We start from the raw sequence: 17,090 nt of genomic DNA, 5'->3' as shown, positions 1-17,090 counted from the left end.
AAGTATATGTACAGTATGTACAAATGTAGTAAGATTAGGGAGGTAAGGCAATAAATAGGCCATAGAGGCAAAATAATTACAATTTAGCATTAACACTGGAGTGATAGAAGTGCAGATGATGATGTGCATGTAGAGATACTAGGGTGCATAAAAGCAACAACAACAAAAATAACAATATGAGGATGAGGCAGTTGGGTGTGCTATTTACAGATGGGCTGTGTACAGGTACAGTGATCGGTAACCTGCTCTGACAGCTGATGCTTAAAGTTAGAGAGGGAGATATAAGTCTCCAGCTTCAGTGATTTTTTGCAATTCGTTCCAGTCATTGGCAGCAGAGAACTGGAAGGAAAGGCAGCCAAAGGAAGTGTTGGCTTTGGGGGTGACCAGTGAAATATATCTGCTGGAGTGTGTGCTACAGGTGGGTGCTGCTATGGTGACGAGTGAGCTGAGACAAGGTGGGGCTTTACCTAACAAAGATTTAGATGACCTGAATGACCTGGAGCCAGTGGGTTTGGTGCCGAATATGTAGCGAGGGCCAGCCAACGAGAGCAGTGGTGGGTAATATATGGGGCTTTGGTGACAAAACGGATGGCACTGTGATAGACTACATCCAATTTGCTGAGTAGAGTGTTGGAGGTTATTTTGTAAATGACATTGCCGAAGTCAAGGATCGGTAGGATAATCAGTTCTTCGAGGGTGTTTGGCAGCATGAGTGAAGGATGTTTTGTTGCGAAATAGGAAGCCAATTCTAGATTTAAAATTTGATTGGAGATGCTTAATGTGAGTCTGGAAGGAGAGTTTACAGTCTAACCAGACACCTAGGTATTTGTAGTTGTTCACTTATGCTAAGTCAGAACCGTCCAGAGTAGTGATGCTGGTTGGGCGGGTGCGGGCAGCAATCGGTTGAAGAGCAAGAGTTGGAGGCCACGGAAGGAGTGTTGCATTGCATTGAAGCTTGTTTGGAGGTTTGTTAACACAGTGTGGTGGATCAGAGAATCAGCAGCAGCAAGAGCGACATCATTGATATATACAGAGAAAAGAGTCGGCCCGAGAATTGAACCCTGTGGCACCCCCATAGAGACTACTAGAGGTCCAGACAACGGGCCCTCCGATTTGACACACAGAACTCTGAGAAGTAGTTGGTGAACCAGGGGAGGCAGTCATTTGAGAAACTGAGGCTATTGAGTCTGCCGATAAGAATGTGGAAGCCTTGGCCAGGTTGATGAAGATGGCTGCACAGTACTGTCTTTTATCGATGGTGGTTGCCACAAGATACAAACTATCTAAAAGTCTATAGGTTATGTATAAAAACACACTATAATATAATGGAACGCTACGCCAGGAGAATTACATTGACTCCATGAGCAAAGTGTCAACCCAGCCAAATCCCAGTGTCTCATATCGTCTAATTAACATCACTTTGCATGGCACAAAACATTACAACAAAAGGCAGGAAAGCAACACATGCATTCTTGGATCTAATCATCACAACTCTCATCTCAATGATAGGAGTGTACATCTGCGTTGCTCCCTCTGAACTGACCACCATCCGATAAACAAATTAACAATAAATCCAGCACAATGAAACATATCAACATTTATAGCTCTTTAGGAACACTTGAAACAATCCAAACATGACAATTTAATTCACACAGTAACATTCATTCAGTCAATTTCACATTTCATTGTGTCTTCACACCCTCAACGGTGTCCACGCTCGCGTTCTGTGAGAAGGGAACATCCCTTCCTAGAGATTACCACAGGTGTGATGGACCCCTGCGATAGCCCACAGATGGTAAGCCATCCAAACTATCTCAAAAGGTGCCTTGCAAAAGTATTCACCATCTTGGCATTTTTCCTATTTTGTTGCATTACAACCTGTAATTTAAATTGATTTTTTATGTCGATTTCATGTAATAGACATACACAAAATAGTCCAAATTGGTGAAGTGAAATGAAGAAAATAACGGAAAAGTGGTCATATTTATTCACCCCCTTTGCTATGAAGCCCCTAAATAAGATCTGGTGCAACCAATTACCTTCAGAAGTCACACAATTAATTAAATAAAGTCCACCTGTGTGCAATCTAAGTGTCACATAATCTGTCACATGATCTCAGTATATGACCTGTTCTGAAAGGCCCCAGAGTCTGCAACACCACTAAGCAAGGGGAACCACCAAACAAACTGCACCATGAAGACCAAGGAGCTCTCCAAACAGGTCAGGGAGAAGTACAGATCAGGGTTGGGTTATAAAAAAAATATCGAAAACATATATATTCTGGCACCACAGCAAACTTACCAGGAGCCGCCCACTAAAAATCACGGACCAGCCAAGGAGGGCATTAATCAGGAAGGCAACAAAGAGACCAAAGGTAACCCTGAAGGAGCTGCAAAGCTCCACAGAGGAGATTGGAGTATCTGTCCATAGGACCACTTTAAGCCGTACAATCCATAGAGCTGGGCTTTATGGAAGAGTGGCCAGAGTAAAGCCATTGCTTAAAGAAAAAAATAAGCAAAAACGTTTGGTGTACGCCAGAAGGCATGTGGGAGACTCCCCAAACATATGGAAGAAGCTACTCTGACTAAAATTGAGCTTTTTGGCCATCAAGGAAAACACTATGTCTGGCACAAACCCAACACCTCACATCACCCTGAGAACACCATCCCCGCAGTGAAGCATGGTGGTGGCAGCATCATGCTGTGGGGATGTTTTTCATCAGCAGGGACTGGGAAACTGGTCAGATTTGAAGAAATGATGGATGACACTAAATACAGGGAAATTATTGAGGGAAATCTGTTTCAGTCTTCCAGAGATTTGAGGCCGGGACGGAGGTTCACCTTCCAGCTGGACAATGACCCTAAGCATACTGGTAAAGCAACACTTGAGTGGTTTAAGGGGAAACATTTAAATGTCTTGGAATGGCCTTTTATTTTATTTTACCTTTATTTAACCAGGCAAGTCAGTTTAGAACAAATTCTTATTTTCAATGATGGCTTAAGAACAGTGGGTTAACTGCCTGTTCAGGGGCAGAACGACAGATTTGTACCTTTTCAGCTCGGGGGTTTGAACTTGCAACCTTTTGGTTACTAGTCCAACACTCTAACCACTAGGCTACCCTGTCTAGTCAAAGCCCAGACCTCAATTCAATTGAGAATCTGTGGTATGACTTAAAGATTGCAACTTGAAGCAGTTTTGCCTTGAAGAATGGGCAAAAATCCCAGTGGCTAGATGTGCCAAGCTTATGGAGACATTCCAAGAGACTTGCAGCTGTAATTGCTGCAAAAGGTGGCTCTACAATGTATTCACTTTGGGGGGTGAATAGTTATGCACGCTCAAGTTTCTTATTTCTTGTTTGTTTCACAATAACAAATATTTTGTATCTTCAAAGTGGTAGGCATGTTGTGTAAATCAAATGATAAACACCCCAAAATATATTTTAATTCCAGGTTGTAAGGCAACAAAATAGGAAAAATGGCAAGGGGGTGAATACTTTCGCAAAGCCACTGTAAATCATGACTGAGTCATCACGCTTGACTAAGTCATCATGCTGGGCCTCAGCTCCTACAAGTCAATAATCGCTAATATATCCTTTTTCCGCTACATGTCCATAGAATTAGGAATGTCTAATTTAATAGGATCTCTATGGTCGTGTCACTCCCGGTCCATGCAAGACCATATGATAATGCTGTCACTTCCCCTCTGGACAAATACTGGTTGAATCAATGTTGTTTCCACCTCATTTCAACAAAACATTCTATGTGAGGACATTGAATAAAGGTGGGAAAACTGATTGGATTTGTAAAAAGTATTCAACGTAAGGGAGTTAGGTAAAAAGTTGTGTCCAAAAAATACCTAAATCCAATGACATGGTGACATGTTTTGTTGATTTCACGTTGAATTCATGATAGTTACCAACTCAACCAAATGTAAGTTAAAAGCAGATGTTGAAATGACATCTGTGCCCAGTGGAATCGTTGTCTTGGATACAGTAATTATGTTAATTTGGCCTTGGGATTGTTTCTTTGTTGATCTGCTTGATTCAGTTGATTTCCTGGCACCGTTTCTGTTGTCTTAGTTTACACTCCCTGCTCAGAGTGGGAGGGAGAGGATTTCTATATGTAGTCCAAGCTTGAGTACAATCATTTATTCAACACATTTGTTTTTCTGCAATGGGCTTGACTTACTTGCTTTCATCCCGATATCTGTGCATGTGTAACAGTATAGCTTCCGTCCCTCTCCTCACCCCTACCTGGGCTCCTGGTTCGAGCACACATCTGCACACATCGACAACAGTCACTCTCAAAGCATCGTTACCCATCACTCCACAAAAGTGACTTCACCGATTAAAACGCTATTAGCGCGCACCCCGCTAACTAGCTAGCCATTTCACATCGGTTACACATGCATGTCAGTATGAAAAAATATTCGGATTAACAAGTACACATTTTTTTTTCCAAAGGTACTTAAAGATTCTTATAAATAAAGTAGTCAAAGGTTTAGTATTAGGTCTCATATTTCTAGCATATTTCAATGAAATATGAATTTGCAGTTAGTTTTGGTTGCGTTTCAGATTATGTTGTGCCCAATAGAAATGAATGGTAAATCATGTATTGTGTTATTATGGAGTCACTTGAATTGTGATTAATGATGATTTAGAAAATTACAGAGGGTCAAAGATCATACCCCCAACCCATGCTAACCTCTCACCATTACTCATAACAGGGGAGGTTAGCATGTCTTGGGGTTATGATCTTTGACCCTCTGTAACTTTCTCACTCATCATTATTCAGGATTCATTCAGGACCATCCATAATCATGTTAGCATCCATATTAATTTGGAAGTGTTTGGAAACATATTATATTCTTATTTACAATAAAAGTGGCTCCAAAATGACACAATACATTATTTACCATTAATTTCTATTGGGCAGAAAATAATCTGAAACACACCCAAGAAAAACTGCAAATGCATCCAACAAGTTTGTAGAGTCACAAGCTTAATGTAAGCATTGCGTGCTAAGAATATGAGACCAAATATTCCTAGAATCTTATGGGATGTCAATAATTGTTACCTCTACCTTGTTGATATAGTTTTGTAATACTTGTTAAACAAAATATCTTTCTCTGAGCAATTGTATTAGTATAAAGGTATATACTTTTTTTGAGCATACAATATAGCTCAGTATTTAAATAATATATTTTATACAGTCATTATCGCTCATCTTTATCAAGGGTGTCAATCATTTCAGACCCCACTGTATGTGTGTGTGACTGCATGGCTAAGTGTGTGTGTGTCAGCGGCTAGGCTTAGCACTATACTCTTAACCCCATGTCTCGGCCAATCAGGCAGCCTTGTACCACTCCAGTGCATATCTAGTTATAAGGGGAACTGTTACTGTGGGCCGAGGGGGCAGGAATAGCAGGTGCACCATGGACTCCTATATTTAGAGCTGTGTGGATAACAGGAAAACATCCCGGTTACTGTCTGTCAAGCAGTGACTAATGATGTGAAAAGTAATGTGAAATCCGTTTAAATTAATTTCAATTTGTTTACGTGACTTTGGCTTTTGTAAGTCTCTCTGGGTAACAATGTCTGCTAAAATGTTTATGTAAAATGTTATCTTACAAACATTGCTTTTGTTTTTCTGAAGTATTTCCTTTTTCTGAAGTATTTCCTAAATGTATAAGATCAATAAGATTTATATTTCACACTGTAAGGACACAGCGTAGTCATTAACTAAAGGTTGTGTGTCAATACCAGTCCAAAAGGCCAAAATGCCAGTTTCAGTGTGGGTGAGCTCTAGTGACACGTGCACTGGGAGTCTGCTTACTCTGTGTGTGTGCACATGTATCCAGGGTCAGTGTGAGTGTTAAGGACAGACAGATAGTTTTGCTATGAAGGTGTGATGAACTGGAATACCTCTCTGGCTAGAAGACAGAGCAGATTCTAAAGGTCAATAGACTGGGGAAAGAACTATAATACTACATACAGGTCTGACAGAGTGAGAGAGATGGAAGGATGTGGGAGACAGGAAATGAGAGAAATGGAATAGAAAATATTGAGAGAAAAAGTGAGAATAGGATACAGTTTGAATTTCATAGAGTGAAAAGAGAGATAAGAGAAAGAGGACAGAGATAAGCAACAATAACACGAAAGAAAGAGAGAGAGACGGTAGTGTCTTATCCCTGTCCAGGGTCACAACTGGACAATTGAACCTCACCATTAATTCCCAGTCACATTGCCAATCCATTTTCCATATCCCAAATCCCTATCCTAAAGGCCCGGTTGTCACGTCCGTCATAAGGATCAGACCAAGGCGCAGCGTGAGTAGAGTTCCACATAATTTTAATAAATCGAAACTCACTGAACAAAACAACAAACAACCAAACGAAACCTGAAGCTATACAAATAGTGCTGACAGGCAACTATACATAGACAAGATCCCACAACACAAATGAGTAAAATGGATACCTGAATATGATCCCCAATCAGAGACAACGATAAACAGCTGTCTCTGATTGGGAACCATATCATGCCAACATAGACATACAAAACCCCCTAGACATACAAAAACCCTAGACATAGAAAAACTAGAGTCCCCACCCTAGTCACACCCTGACCTAACCAAAATATATAGAAAAACAGAGATATCTAAGGTCAGAGCGTGACACCTGTCCTAGCTCAGAACCCTATGCTGGTTCACCGTGCCTGTCAGAGCAGATAACCAAGGTGTGTACTTTAACCCCTGACCTCTGGTATAAGCCCCAGAGATGCTCTGCTTTCCCCCTGGTTTAAGTATGTGAGCCTAACAGTTAGTTACCCTCCATTGTGAGGTGAGGGGAATGACATTTGACCTTTATAATGATGAAAATATAATAACTTTATGTTGTATTTACACAGTAGCCTATTAAAATGTATGTTTGGCAATGGAACCAGGGCTGTTGAAAGCCCTGGATACGTTTTGTAACCTGTACTAGCTCCTGAGTGGTGCAGCAGTCTAAGGCACTGCATCTCAGTGCTAGAGCGGTCACTACAGACACCCTGGTTCGAGTCCAGGCTGTATCACAACCGGCTGTTATTGGGAATCCCATAGAGCAGTGCACAATTGGCCCAGTGTCGTCCCGGTTTGGCCGGTGTAGGCCGTCATTGTAAATAAAAATTTGTTCTTAACTGACTTGCCTAGTTAAATAAAGGATGTAATAAAAATGTGCTTTGCACTGGTGTGAGATGTGGCAAAGAGCTGATGTTAGCAAGATCTCTAACAGATCTGGGACCAGTCCAGATTGATACATGTTTATTCTATGAATTGATATGCATTCTTTGTTAAACTTTGATAGGTTTCAAGTAAAGTGTGCAATGGACAGGACATTATAGATTTTTGGTAACCTCCAAAAAGTTTGGGTTTCCTGGCAGCCTGTCCCATCATAAAATATAACATCTGTGACAGGAGAGATCCATGTTCCCTACTAATGTTACGTATGCACACCACACCACTCTGATTGATACAGCAGAGAGAGGGGGAGGGAAGGAGGAAAGTTGATGCAGCATAGGAGGGGTGTGGGGATCAGGTGTAGATGGTGAAGGTATTTGGGGGTTGTGGGTGAGAAGGAGAGAGGACAGGTTGTGCGTGTAGGGTTGCTGTTGCTGGCTAGCTGTGGGATGGTGTTGGAGGGGGATAGAAGACACTGGATACTGTACAGGACAAGCACTAGGTGCATTTGGAAGGCAGGAGTTTCCAGGAGAGTAATAGGGTATACTGTTCCTCTGGGCATCAGGGGTCTTTGCAAGGCAGTACAAGTCAGTGGAGGCTGGTGGGAGGAGCTACAGGAAGACGGGCTCATTGTAATGGGTGGAATGGAATTAATGGATCGGAGTCAAACGTGGTTTCCATACGTTTTGATGTGTTTGAAACCATTCTATTAATTTCATTCCAGCTATTTCAAGGCTCATTGAGCCTGTCCTCTACTCTCTTCCTGTGTTTTACACTAATTGTACTAATGGTGCCTGCACTTCTTTGAGTTTCTATGACTTCATTGACTTGTTTTAAAGTTTCTATTTGATATTCCTTGTCTTCTGAGATGAATTGTTATGATGTGGTTGAGGATGATGATGATGATAATGGTGATGATGGTGACAATGACAACAATATTGATGATGTCATTTTTTCTATCAAACATAATTCCAGTCTGATTTCGTGTTCTATTTTCCCTGTGTTCCAGAACATCGAGTTGAAGGTAGAAGTGGAGAGCTTGAAGCAAGAGTTACAGGAGAAACAAGACCTTCTTGACAAGGCTCTGTAAGTCCAGTCAGACACTTCCAGACTGACAGTTGACCATTGAATGCATTGACCAACCTCAGTCATCTGATCTGAGAATCTGTCACTTTTTACGTCAAATTAAATTGCAATGTAGACTGACAGCCAACCAACAGATCAAATTAAATTGTATTGGTCACATACACAAATTTAGCAGATGTTATTGCGGATGTAGCAAAATGCTTGTGTTCCTAGCTCCAAAGGTGCAGTAGTATCTAAATCAAATCAAAATCAAATTTATTTATATAGCCCTTCGAACATCAGCTGATATCTCAAAGTGCTGTACAGAAACCCAGCCTAAATCCCCAAACAGCAAGCAATGCAGGTGTAGAAGCACGGTGGCTTGGAAAAACTCCCTAGAAAGGCCAAAACCTAGGAAGAAACCTAGAGAGGAACCAGGCTGTGTGGGGTGGCCAGTCCTCTTCTGGCTGTGCCGGGTGGAGATTATAACAGAACATGGCCAAGATGTTCAAATGTTCAAAAATGACCAGCATGGTCAAATAATAATAATCACAGGCAGAACAGTTGAAACTGGAGCAGCAGCATGGCCAGGTGGACTGGGGACAGCAATGAGTCATCATGTCAGGTAGTCCTGAGAGGCATGATCCTAGGGCTCAGGTCCTCCGAGAGAGAGAAAGAAAGAGAGAAATAGAGAATTAGAGAGAGCATACTTAAATTCACACAGGACACCGGATAGGACAGGAGAGGTACTCCAGATATAACAAACTGACCCTAGCCCCCCGACACATAAACTACTGCAGCATAAATACTGAAGGCTGAGACAGGAGGGGTCAGGAGACACTGTGGCCCCATCCGATGACACCCCCGGACAGGGCCAAACAGGAAGGATATAACCCCACCCACTTTGCCAAAGCACAGCCCCCACACCACTAGAGGGATATCTTCAACCACCAACTTACCATCCTGAGACAAGGCCGAGTATAGCCCACAAAGATCTCCGCCACGGCACAACCCAAGGGGGGGCGTCAACCCAGACAGGAAGATCACATCAGTGACTCAACCCACTCAAGTGACGCACGCCTCGTAGGGACGGTATGAAAGAGCCCTAGTAAGCCAGTGACTCACCCCCTGTAATAGGGTTAGAGGCAGAGAATCCCAGCAAGGGCGGTTCGTTGCTCCAGAGCCTTTCCGTTCACCTTCACACTCCTGGGCCAGACTACACTCAATCATATGACCCACTGAAGAGATGAGTCTTCGGTAAAGACTTAAAGGTTGAGCCTGAGTTTGCGTCTCTCACATGGGTAGGCAGACCATTCCATAAAAATGGAGCTCTATAGGAGAAAGCCCTGCTTCCAGCTGTTTGCTTAGAAATTCTAGGGACAATTAGGAGGCCTGCGTCTTGAGACCGTAGCGTACGTGTAGGTATGTACGGCAGGACCAAATCAGAGAGATAGGTAGGAGCAAGTCCATGTAATGCTTTGTAGGTTAGCAGTAAAACCTTGAAATCAGCCCTTGCCTTGACAGGAAGCCAGTGTAGGGAAGCTAGCACTGGAGTAATATGATCACATTTTTTGGTTCTAGTCAGGGTTCTAGCAGCCATATTTAGCACTAACTGAAGTTTATTTAGTGCTTTATCCGGGTAGCCGGAAAGTAGAGCATTGCAGAAGTCTAACCTAGAAGTGACAAAAGCATGGATTCATTTTTCTGCATCATTTTTGGACGGAAAGTTTCTGATTTTTGCAATTTTACGTAGATGGAAAAAAAGCTGTCCTTGAAACAGTCTTGATATGTTCTTCAAAAGAGAGATCAGGATCCAGAGTAACGCCGAGGTCCTTCACAGTTTTATTTGAGACGACTGTACAACCATTAAGATTAATTATTAGATTCAACCGAAGACCTCTTTGTTTCTTGGGACCTAGAACAAGCATCTCTGTTTTGTCCGAGTTTAAAAGTAGACAGTTTGCAGCCATCCACTTCCTTATGTCTGAAACACATGCTTCTAGCGAGGTCAATTTTGGGGCTTCACCATGTTTCATTGAAATGTACAGCTGTGTGTGATCCGCATAGCAGTGAAAGTTAACATTATGTTTTCGAATGACATCCCCAAGAGGAAAAAAAAAAAAAGTGAAAACAATAGTGGTCCTAAAACGGAACCTTGAGGAACACCAACATTTACAGTTGATTTGTCAGAGGACAAACCATTCACAGAGACAAACTGATATCTTTCTGACAGATAAGATCTAAACCAGGACAGAACTTCTCCGTGTAGACCAATTTGAGTTTCCAATCTCTCCAAAAGAATGTGGTGATCGATGATATCAAAAGCAGCACTAAGGTCTAGGAGCACGAGGACAGATGCAGAGCCTTGGTCTGATGCCATTAAAAGGTAATTTACCACCTTCAGTGCTATGATGGGGTCTAAAACCAGACTGAAGCATTTCGTATACATTGTTTTCCTTCAGGAAGGCAGTGAGTTGCTGCGCAACAGCCTTTTCTAAAAAATTTGAAAGGAATGGAAGATTCGATATAGGCCGATAGTTTTTTATATTTTCTGGGTCAAGGTTTGGCTTTTTCAAGAGAGGCTTCATTACTGCCACTTTTAGTGACTTTGGTACACATCCAGTGGATAGAGAGCCGTTTATTATGTTCAACATAGGAGGGCCAAGCACAGGAAGCAGCTCTTTCAGTAGTTTAGTTGGAATAGGGTCCAGTATGCAGCTTGAAGGTTTAGAGGCCATGATTATTTTCATCATTGTGTCAAGAGATATAGTACTAAAACACTTGAGTGTCTCTCTTGATCCTAGGTCCTGGCAGAGTTGTGCAGACTCAGGACAACTGAGCTTTGAAGGAATACGCAGATTTAACATTTACTTTCTAATAATCATGATCTTTTCCTCAAAGAAGTTCATGAATTTATTACTGCTAAAGTGAAAGCCATCCTCTCTTGGGGAATGCTGCTTTTTAGTTAGCTTTGCGACAATATCAAAAAGGAATTTCGGATTGTTCTTATTTTCCTCAATTAAGTTGGAAAAATAGGATGATTGAGCAGCAGTAAGGGCTCTTCGATACTGCACGGTACTGTCTTTCCAAGCTAGTCAGAAGACTTCCAGTTTGGTGTGGCGCCATTTCCGTTCCAATTTTCTGGAAGCTTGCTTCAGAGCTCTGGTATTTTTTGTATACCAGGGAGCTAGTTTCTTATGAGAAATGTTTTTAGTTTTTAGGGGTGCAACTGCATCTAGGGTATTGCGCAAGGTTAAATTGAGTTCCTCAATTAGGTGGTTAACTGATTTTTGTCCTCTGGCATCCTTGGGTAGACAGAGGGAGTCTGGAAGGACATCAAGGAATTTTTGTGTTGTCTGTGAATTTATAGCACAACTTTTGATGTTCCTTGGTTGGGGTCTGAGCAGATTATTTGTTGCAATTGCAAACGTAATAAAATGGTGGTCCGATAGTCCAGGATTATGAGGAAAAACATTAAGATCCACAACATTTATTCCATGGGACAAAACTAGGTCCAGAGTATGACTGTGACAGTGAGTAGGTCCAGAGACATGTTGGACAAAACCCACTGAGTCGATGATGGCTCCGAAAGCCTTTTGGAGTGGGTCTGTGGACTTTTCCATGTGAATATTAAAGTCACCAAAGATTAGAATATTATCTGCTATGACTACAAGGTCCGATAGGAATTCAGGGAACTCAATGAGGAGCGCTGTATATGGCCCAGGAGGCCTGTAAACAGTAGCTATAACAAGGGATTGAGTAGGCTGCATAGATTTCATGACTAGAAGCTCAAAAGATGAAAACGTCATTTGAAGTAAGGGATCTAACATTAAGTAGCCCTATTTTGAGATGTGAGGTATCATGATCTCTTTCAATAATGACAGGAATGGAGGAGGTCTTTATCCTAGTGAGATTGCTAAGGCGAACACCGCCATGTTTAGTTTTGCCCAACCTCGGCCGAGGCACAGACACAGTCTCAATGGGGATAGCTGAGCTGACTACACTGACTGTGCTAGTGGCAGACTCCACTATGCTGGCAGGCTGGCTAACAGCCTGCTGCCTGACCTGCACCCTATTTCATTGTGGAGCTAGAGGAGTTAGAGCCCTGTCTATGTTGGTAGATAAGAGGAGAGCACACCTCCAGCTAGGATGGAGTCCGTCACTCCTCAGCAGGTCAGGCTTGGTCCTGTTTGTGGGTGAGTCCCAGAAAGAGGGCCAATTATCTACAAATCTTTTGGGGGGGGGGGCAGAAAACAGTTTTCAAACAGCGATTGAGTTGTGAGACTCTGCAGTAGAGCTCATCACTCCCCCTAACTGGGAGGGGGCCAGAGACAATTACTCGATGCCGACACATCTTTCGAGCTGATTTACACGCTGAAGCTATGTTGCGCTTGGTGATCTCTGACTGTTTCGTCCTAACATCGTTGGTGCCGACGTGGATAACAATATCTCTATACTTGCTACACTCGCCAATTTCAGCTTCAGCCAGCACCATCTTCAGATTAGTCTTAAAGTCGGTAGCCCTGCCCCCTGGTAAACAGTGTATGATCGCTGGATGATTCGTTTTAAGTCTAATAATCTAACAGTTCACAACAATACACATATCTAAAAGTAAAAGAATGGAATTGAGAAAGATATACAGTTGAACTCAGAAGTTTAAATACACCTCAGCCAAATACATTTAAAATCAGTTTTTCACAATTCCTGACATTTAATCCTAGTAAAAGTTCCCAGTTTTAGGTCAGTTAGGATCACGACTTTATTTTAAGAATGTGAAATGTCAGAACAACAGTAGAGAGAATGATTTATTTCAGCTTTTATTTCTTTCATCACATTCCCAGTAGGTCAGAAGTTTACATACACTCAATTAGTATTTGGTAGTATTGCCTTTAAAATGTTTAACTTGGGTCCAATGTTTCGGGTAGCCTTCCACAAGCTTCCCACAATAAGTTGGATGAATTTTGGCCCATTCCTCCTGGCAGAGCTGGTATAACTGAGTCAGGTTTGTAGGCCTCCTTCCTCACACATGCTTTTTCAGTTCTGCCCACACATTTTCTATAGGATTGAGGTCAGGGCTTTTGTGATGGCCACTCCAATACCTTGACTTTGTTGTCCTTAAGCCATTTTGCCATAACTTTGGAAGTATGCTTGGGGTCATTGTCCATTTTGGAAGACCCATTTGTGACCAAGCTTTAACTTCCTGACTGATGTCTTGAAATGTTGCTTCAATATATCCACATAATTTTACTTTCTCATGATGCCATCTTTTTTGTGAAGTGCACCAGTCCCTCCTGCAGCAAAGCACAAACACAACATAATGCTGCCACCCCCATGCTTCGCGGTTGGGATGGTGTTCTTCGGCTTGCTAGCCTCCCCATTTTTCCTCCAAACATGACGATGGTCATTATGGTCAAACAGTTCTATATTTGTTTGATCAGACACCGAGGACATTTCTCCAAAAAGTATGATCTTTGTCCCCATGTGCAGTTGTAAACCGCAGTCTGGCTTTTTTTTATGGCAGTTTTGGAGCAGTGGCTTCTTCCTTGCTGAGCAGCCTTTCAAGTTATGTCGATATAGGACTCGTTTTACTGTGGATATAGATCATTTTGCACCTGTTTCCTCCAGCATCTTCACAAGGTCCTTTGCTGTTGTTCTGGGATTGATTTGCACTTTTCGCACCAAAGTAGGTTCATCTCTAGGAGACAGAACACGTCTCCTTCCTGAGTGGTATGACGGCTGCGTGGTCCCATGGTGTTTATACTTGCGTACTGTTGTTCGTACAGATGAACGTGGTACCTCAGGCATTTGGAAATTGCTCCCAAGGACAAACCAGACTTGAGGAGGTCTCCAATTTTTTTCTGAGGTCTTGGCTGATTTCTTTTGATTTTCCCATGATGTCAAGCAAAGAGGCACTGAGTTTGAAGGTAGGCCTTGAAATACATCCACAGGTACACCTCCAATTGACTCAAATGATGTCAATTAGCCTATCAGAAGCTTCTAAAGCCATGACATAATTTTCAGTAATTTTCCAAGCTGTTTAAATGCACAATCAAATTAGTGTATGTAAACTTCTGACCCACTGGAATTGTGATACTGTGAATTATAAGTGAAATAATCTGTCTGAAAACAATTGTTGGAAAAATTACTTGTATCATGCTCAAAGTAGATGTCCTAACTGACTTGCCAAAACTATCGTTTGTTAGCAAGAAATTTGTGGAGTGGTTGAAAAGCGAGTTTTAATGACTCCAACCTAAGTGCATGTAAACTTCCAACTTCAAGTGTAAATATTAGGTTGAGCTATGTCGGAGTGGCATTGACTAAAATACAGTGGAATAGAATACAGTGTATACATTTGAGATGAGTAAAGCAGTATGTAAACATTATTAAAGTTACTAGTGATTCCATGTCTATGTATATACGGCAGCAGCCTCTAAGGTGCTGGGTTGAGTAGCCGGGTGGTAGCCTGCTAGTGATGGCTATTTGACAGTCTGATGGCCTTGAGATAGAAGCAATTTTTCTGTCTCTCGGTCCCAGCTTTGATGCACCTGTACTGACCTCGCCTTCTGGATGATAGTGGGGTGAACAGGCTGTGGCTCAGGTGGTTAATGTCCTTGATGATCTTTTTGGGCTTCCTGTGACATCGGGTGCTGCAGGTATCCTGGAGGACAGGTCATGTGGCCCCGGTGATACGTTGGGCAGACCGCACCACCCTCTGGAGAGCTCTGCGGTTGCGGGCGGTGCAGTTGCCGTACCAGGCAGTGAAACAGTCCAACAGGATGCTCTCAATTTTGCATCTGTAAAAGTTTCTGAGGGTCTTAGGGGCCAAGCCGAATTTCTTCAGCCTCCTTTACCACACTGTCTTTGTGGGTGGACCTTTTCAGATTGTCAGTGATGTGTACGCAGAGCAACTTAAAACTTTCCACCTTCTCCACTACTGTCCCGTCGATGTGGATAGGGGGGTGCACCCTCTGCTGTTTCCTGAAGTCCACGATCAGCTTCTTTGTTTTGTTAACTTTGAGGGAGAAGTTATTTTCCAGGCACCACTCCACCAAGGCTCTCACCTCCTCTCTGTAGGCTGTTTCGTCATTGTTGGTAATCAGGCCTACTACTGTTGTGTCGTCTGCAAACTTGACGATTGAGTTGGAGGTGTGTGTGGCCACACAGTCATGGGTGAACAGGGAGTACAGGAGGGGGCTGAGCACACACTCTTGTGGTGCCCCTGTGTTGAGGATCAGTGAAGTGGAGGTCTTGTTTCCTACCTTCGCCACCTTGGGGCGGCCCATCAGGAGGTCCAGGACCCAGTTGCACAGGGCGGGGTTCAGACCCAGGGCCCCGAGATTAATGATGAGCTTGGAGGGTACTATGGGGCTATTGAATATGTCCGTAAACACTCCAGCCAGCTGGTCTACAACATGCTCTGGTCTACGCAGCCAGCTGGTCTACGTGGCTAGGGAAGCCTTCTGGGCCGGCAGCCATGAGAGGGTTAATGCGCTTAAATGTCTTACTCACTTTGGCCACGGAGAACGAGAACCTACAGTCCTTTGGAATGGGTGGCATCGGTGGCACTGTGTTATCCTCAAAGTAGGAGAATATTGTGTTTAGATGTCTGGGAGCAAGACTTTGGTGTCCGTGACGTGGCTGGTTCTCCCTTTGTAATCGGTGATTGTCTGTAGACCCTGCCACATACGTCTTGTGTCTGAGACATTGAATTGCAATGCCACTTTGTCTCTGTACTGACATTTTGCCGGTTTGATTGACTTACAGAGGGAATAACTACACTGTTTGTATTCAACCATATTCCCTGTCACCTTGTCATGGTTAAATGCGATGGTTCGCGCTTTCAGTTTTGCGTGAATGCTGTCATCTATCCACAGTTTTTGGGTAGGTTTTAATAGTCACCGTGGGAACAACATCCCCTAATCACTTCCTGATGAACTCAGTCACCATGTCCGTGTAAACGTCAATGTTATTCTCAGAGGTTACCCGGAACATATCCCAGTCCGCGTAATCAAAACAATCTTGAAGCATGGATTCCGATTGGTCAGACCAGCATTGAATAGACCTTAGCACAGGTACTTCCTGTTTGAGTTTCTGCCTATAGGAAGGGAAGAGCAAAATAGTCTTCATCTGATTTGCAAAGGGGGTGCGGGGGAGGGCCTTGTAGGCCTCTCGAAAAGGCAAGTAGCAGTGGTCTAGTGTTTTTCCTACGCGAGTACTACAGTCAATGTGTTGATAGAACTTCGGTAGCGTATTCCTCAAATATGCTTTGTTAAAATCCCCAGCTACAATAAATGTTGCCTCAGTATATGTGGTTTCCGGTTTGCACGAAGTTCAGTGTAGTTCCTTGAGGAATGGTTGTGGTTTTGGCTTGAGGGGGAATATATACAGCTGTGGCTATAACCGTAGAGAATTATCTTGGGAGGTAATACCTTCTGCATTTCATTGTGAGGTATTCTAGGTCGGGTGAACAAAAGGACTTGAGTTTCTGTATGTTATCACAATCACACCATGTGTAGTTAATCATGAAACATACACCCCCGCCTTTCTTCTTTCCGGAGAGTTCTGTATTCCTGTTTGCACAATGAACTGAGAACCCAGCTGGCTGTATGGATGGGGACAGTATGTCCCGAGAGAGTCATGATTCTGTGAAACAGAGAATGTTACAGTTCCTGATGTCTCTCTGGAAGGAGATCCTCGCCCTGAGCTTGTCTACTTTATTATCCAGAAACTGAACATTAGCGACTAATATACTCGGAAGCGGTGGATGGTGTGCACACCTCCTGAGTCGGACTGAAGTCCACTCCGAAATCC

General features: G+C 42.9%; 1 protein-coding gene across 1 annotated transcript in view; it reads left to right on the top strand.

Annotated features, from left to right (window-relative positions):
* The window catches only part of LOC118372517 (myomegalin-like), a 122,407-nt gene that overhangs the window by 18,663 nt on the left and 86,654 nt on the right, over positions 1 to 17,090 (top strand). Inside the window, 1 exon segment of the mRNA XM_052476352.1 lies at positions 8,224 to 8,300. Within this exon segment, the coding sequence (XP_052332312.1) occupies positions 8,224 to 8,300 (77 nt within the window).

The sequence above is a fragment of the Oncorhynchus keta genome, chromosome 23 (genome assembly GCF_023373465.1).
Source record: "Oncorhynchus keta strain PuntledgeMale-10-30-2019 chromosome 23, Oket_V2, whole genome shotgun sequence".
Lineage (NCBI taxonomy): Eukaryota > Metazoa > Chordata > Actinopteri > Salmoniformes > Salmonidae > Oncorhynchus > Oncorhynchus keta.
The sequence above is the reverse complement of the archived record's forward strand: the minus strand, read 5'-3'. Positions and strand labels throughout refer to the sequence as shown.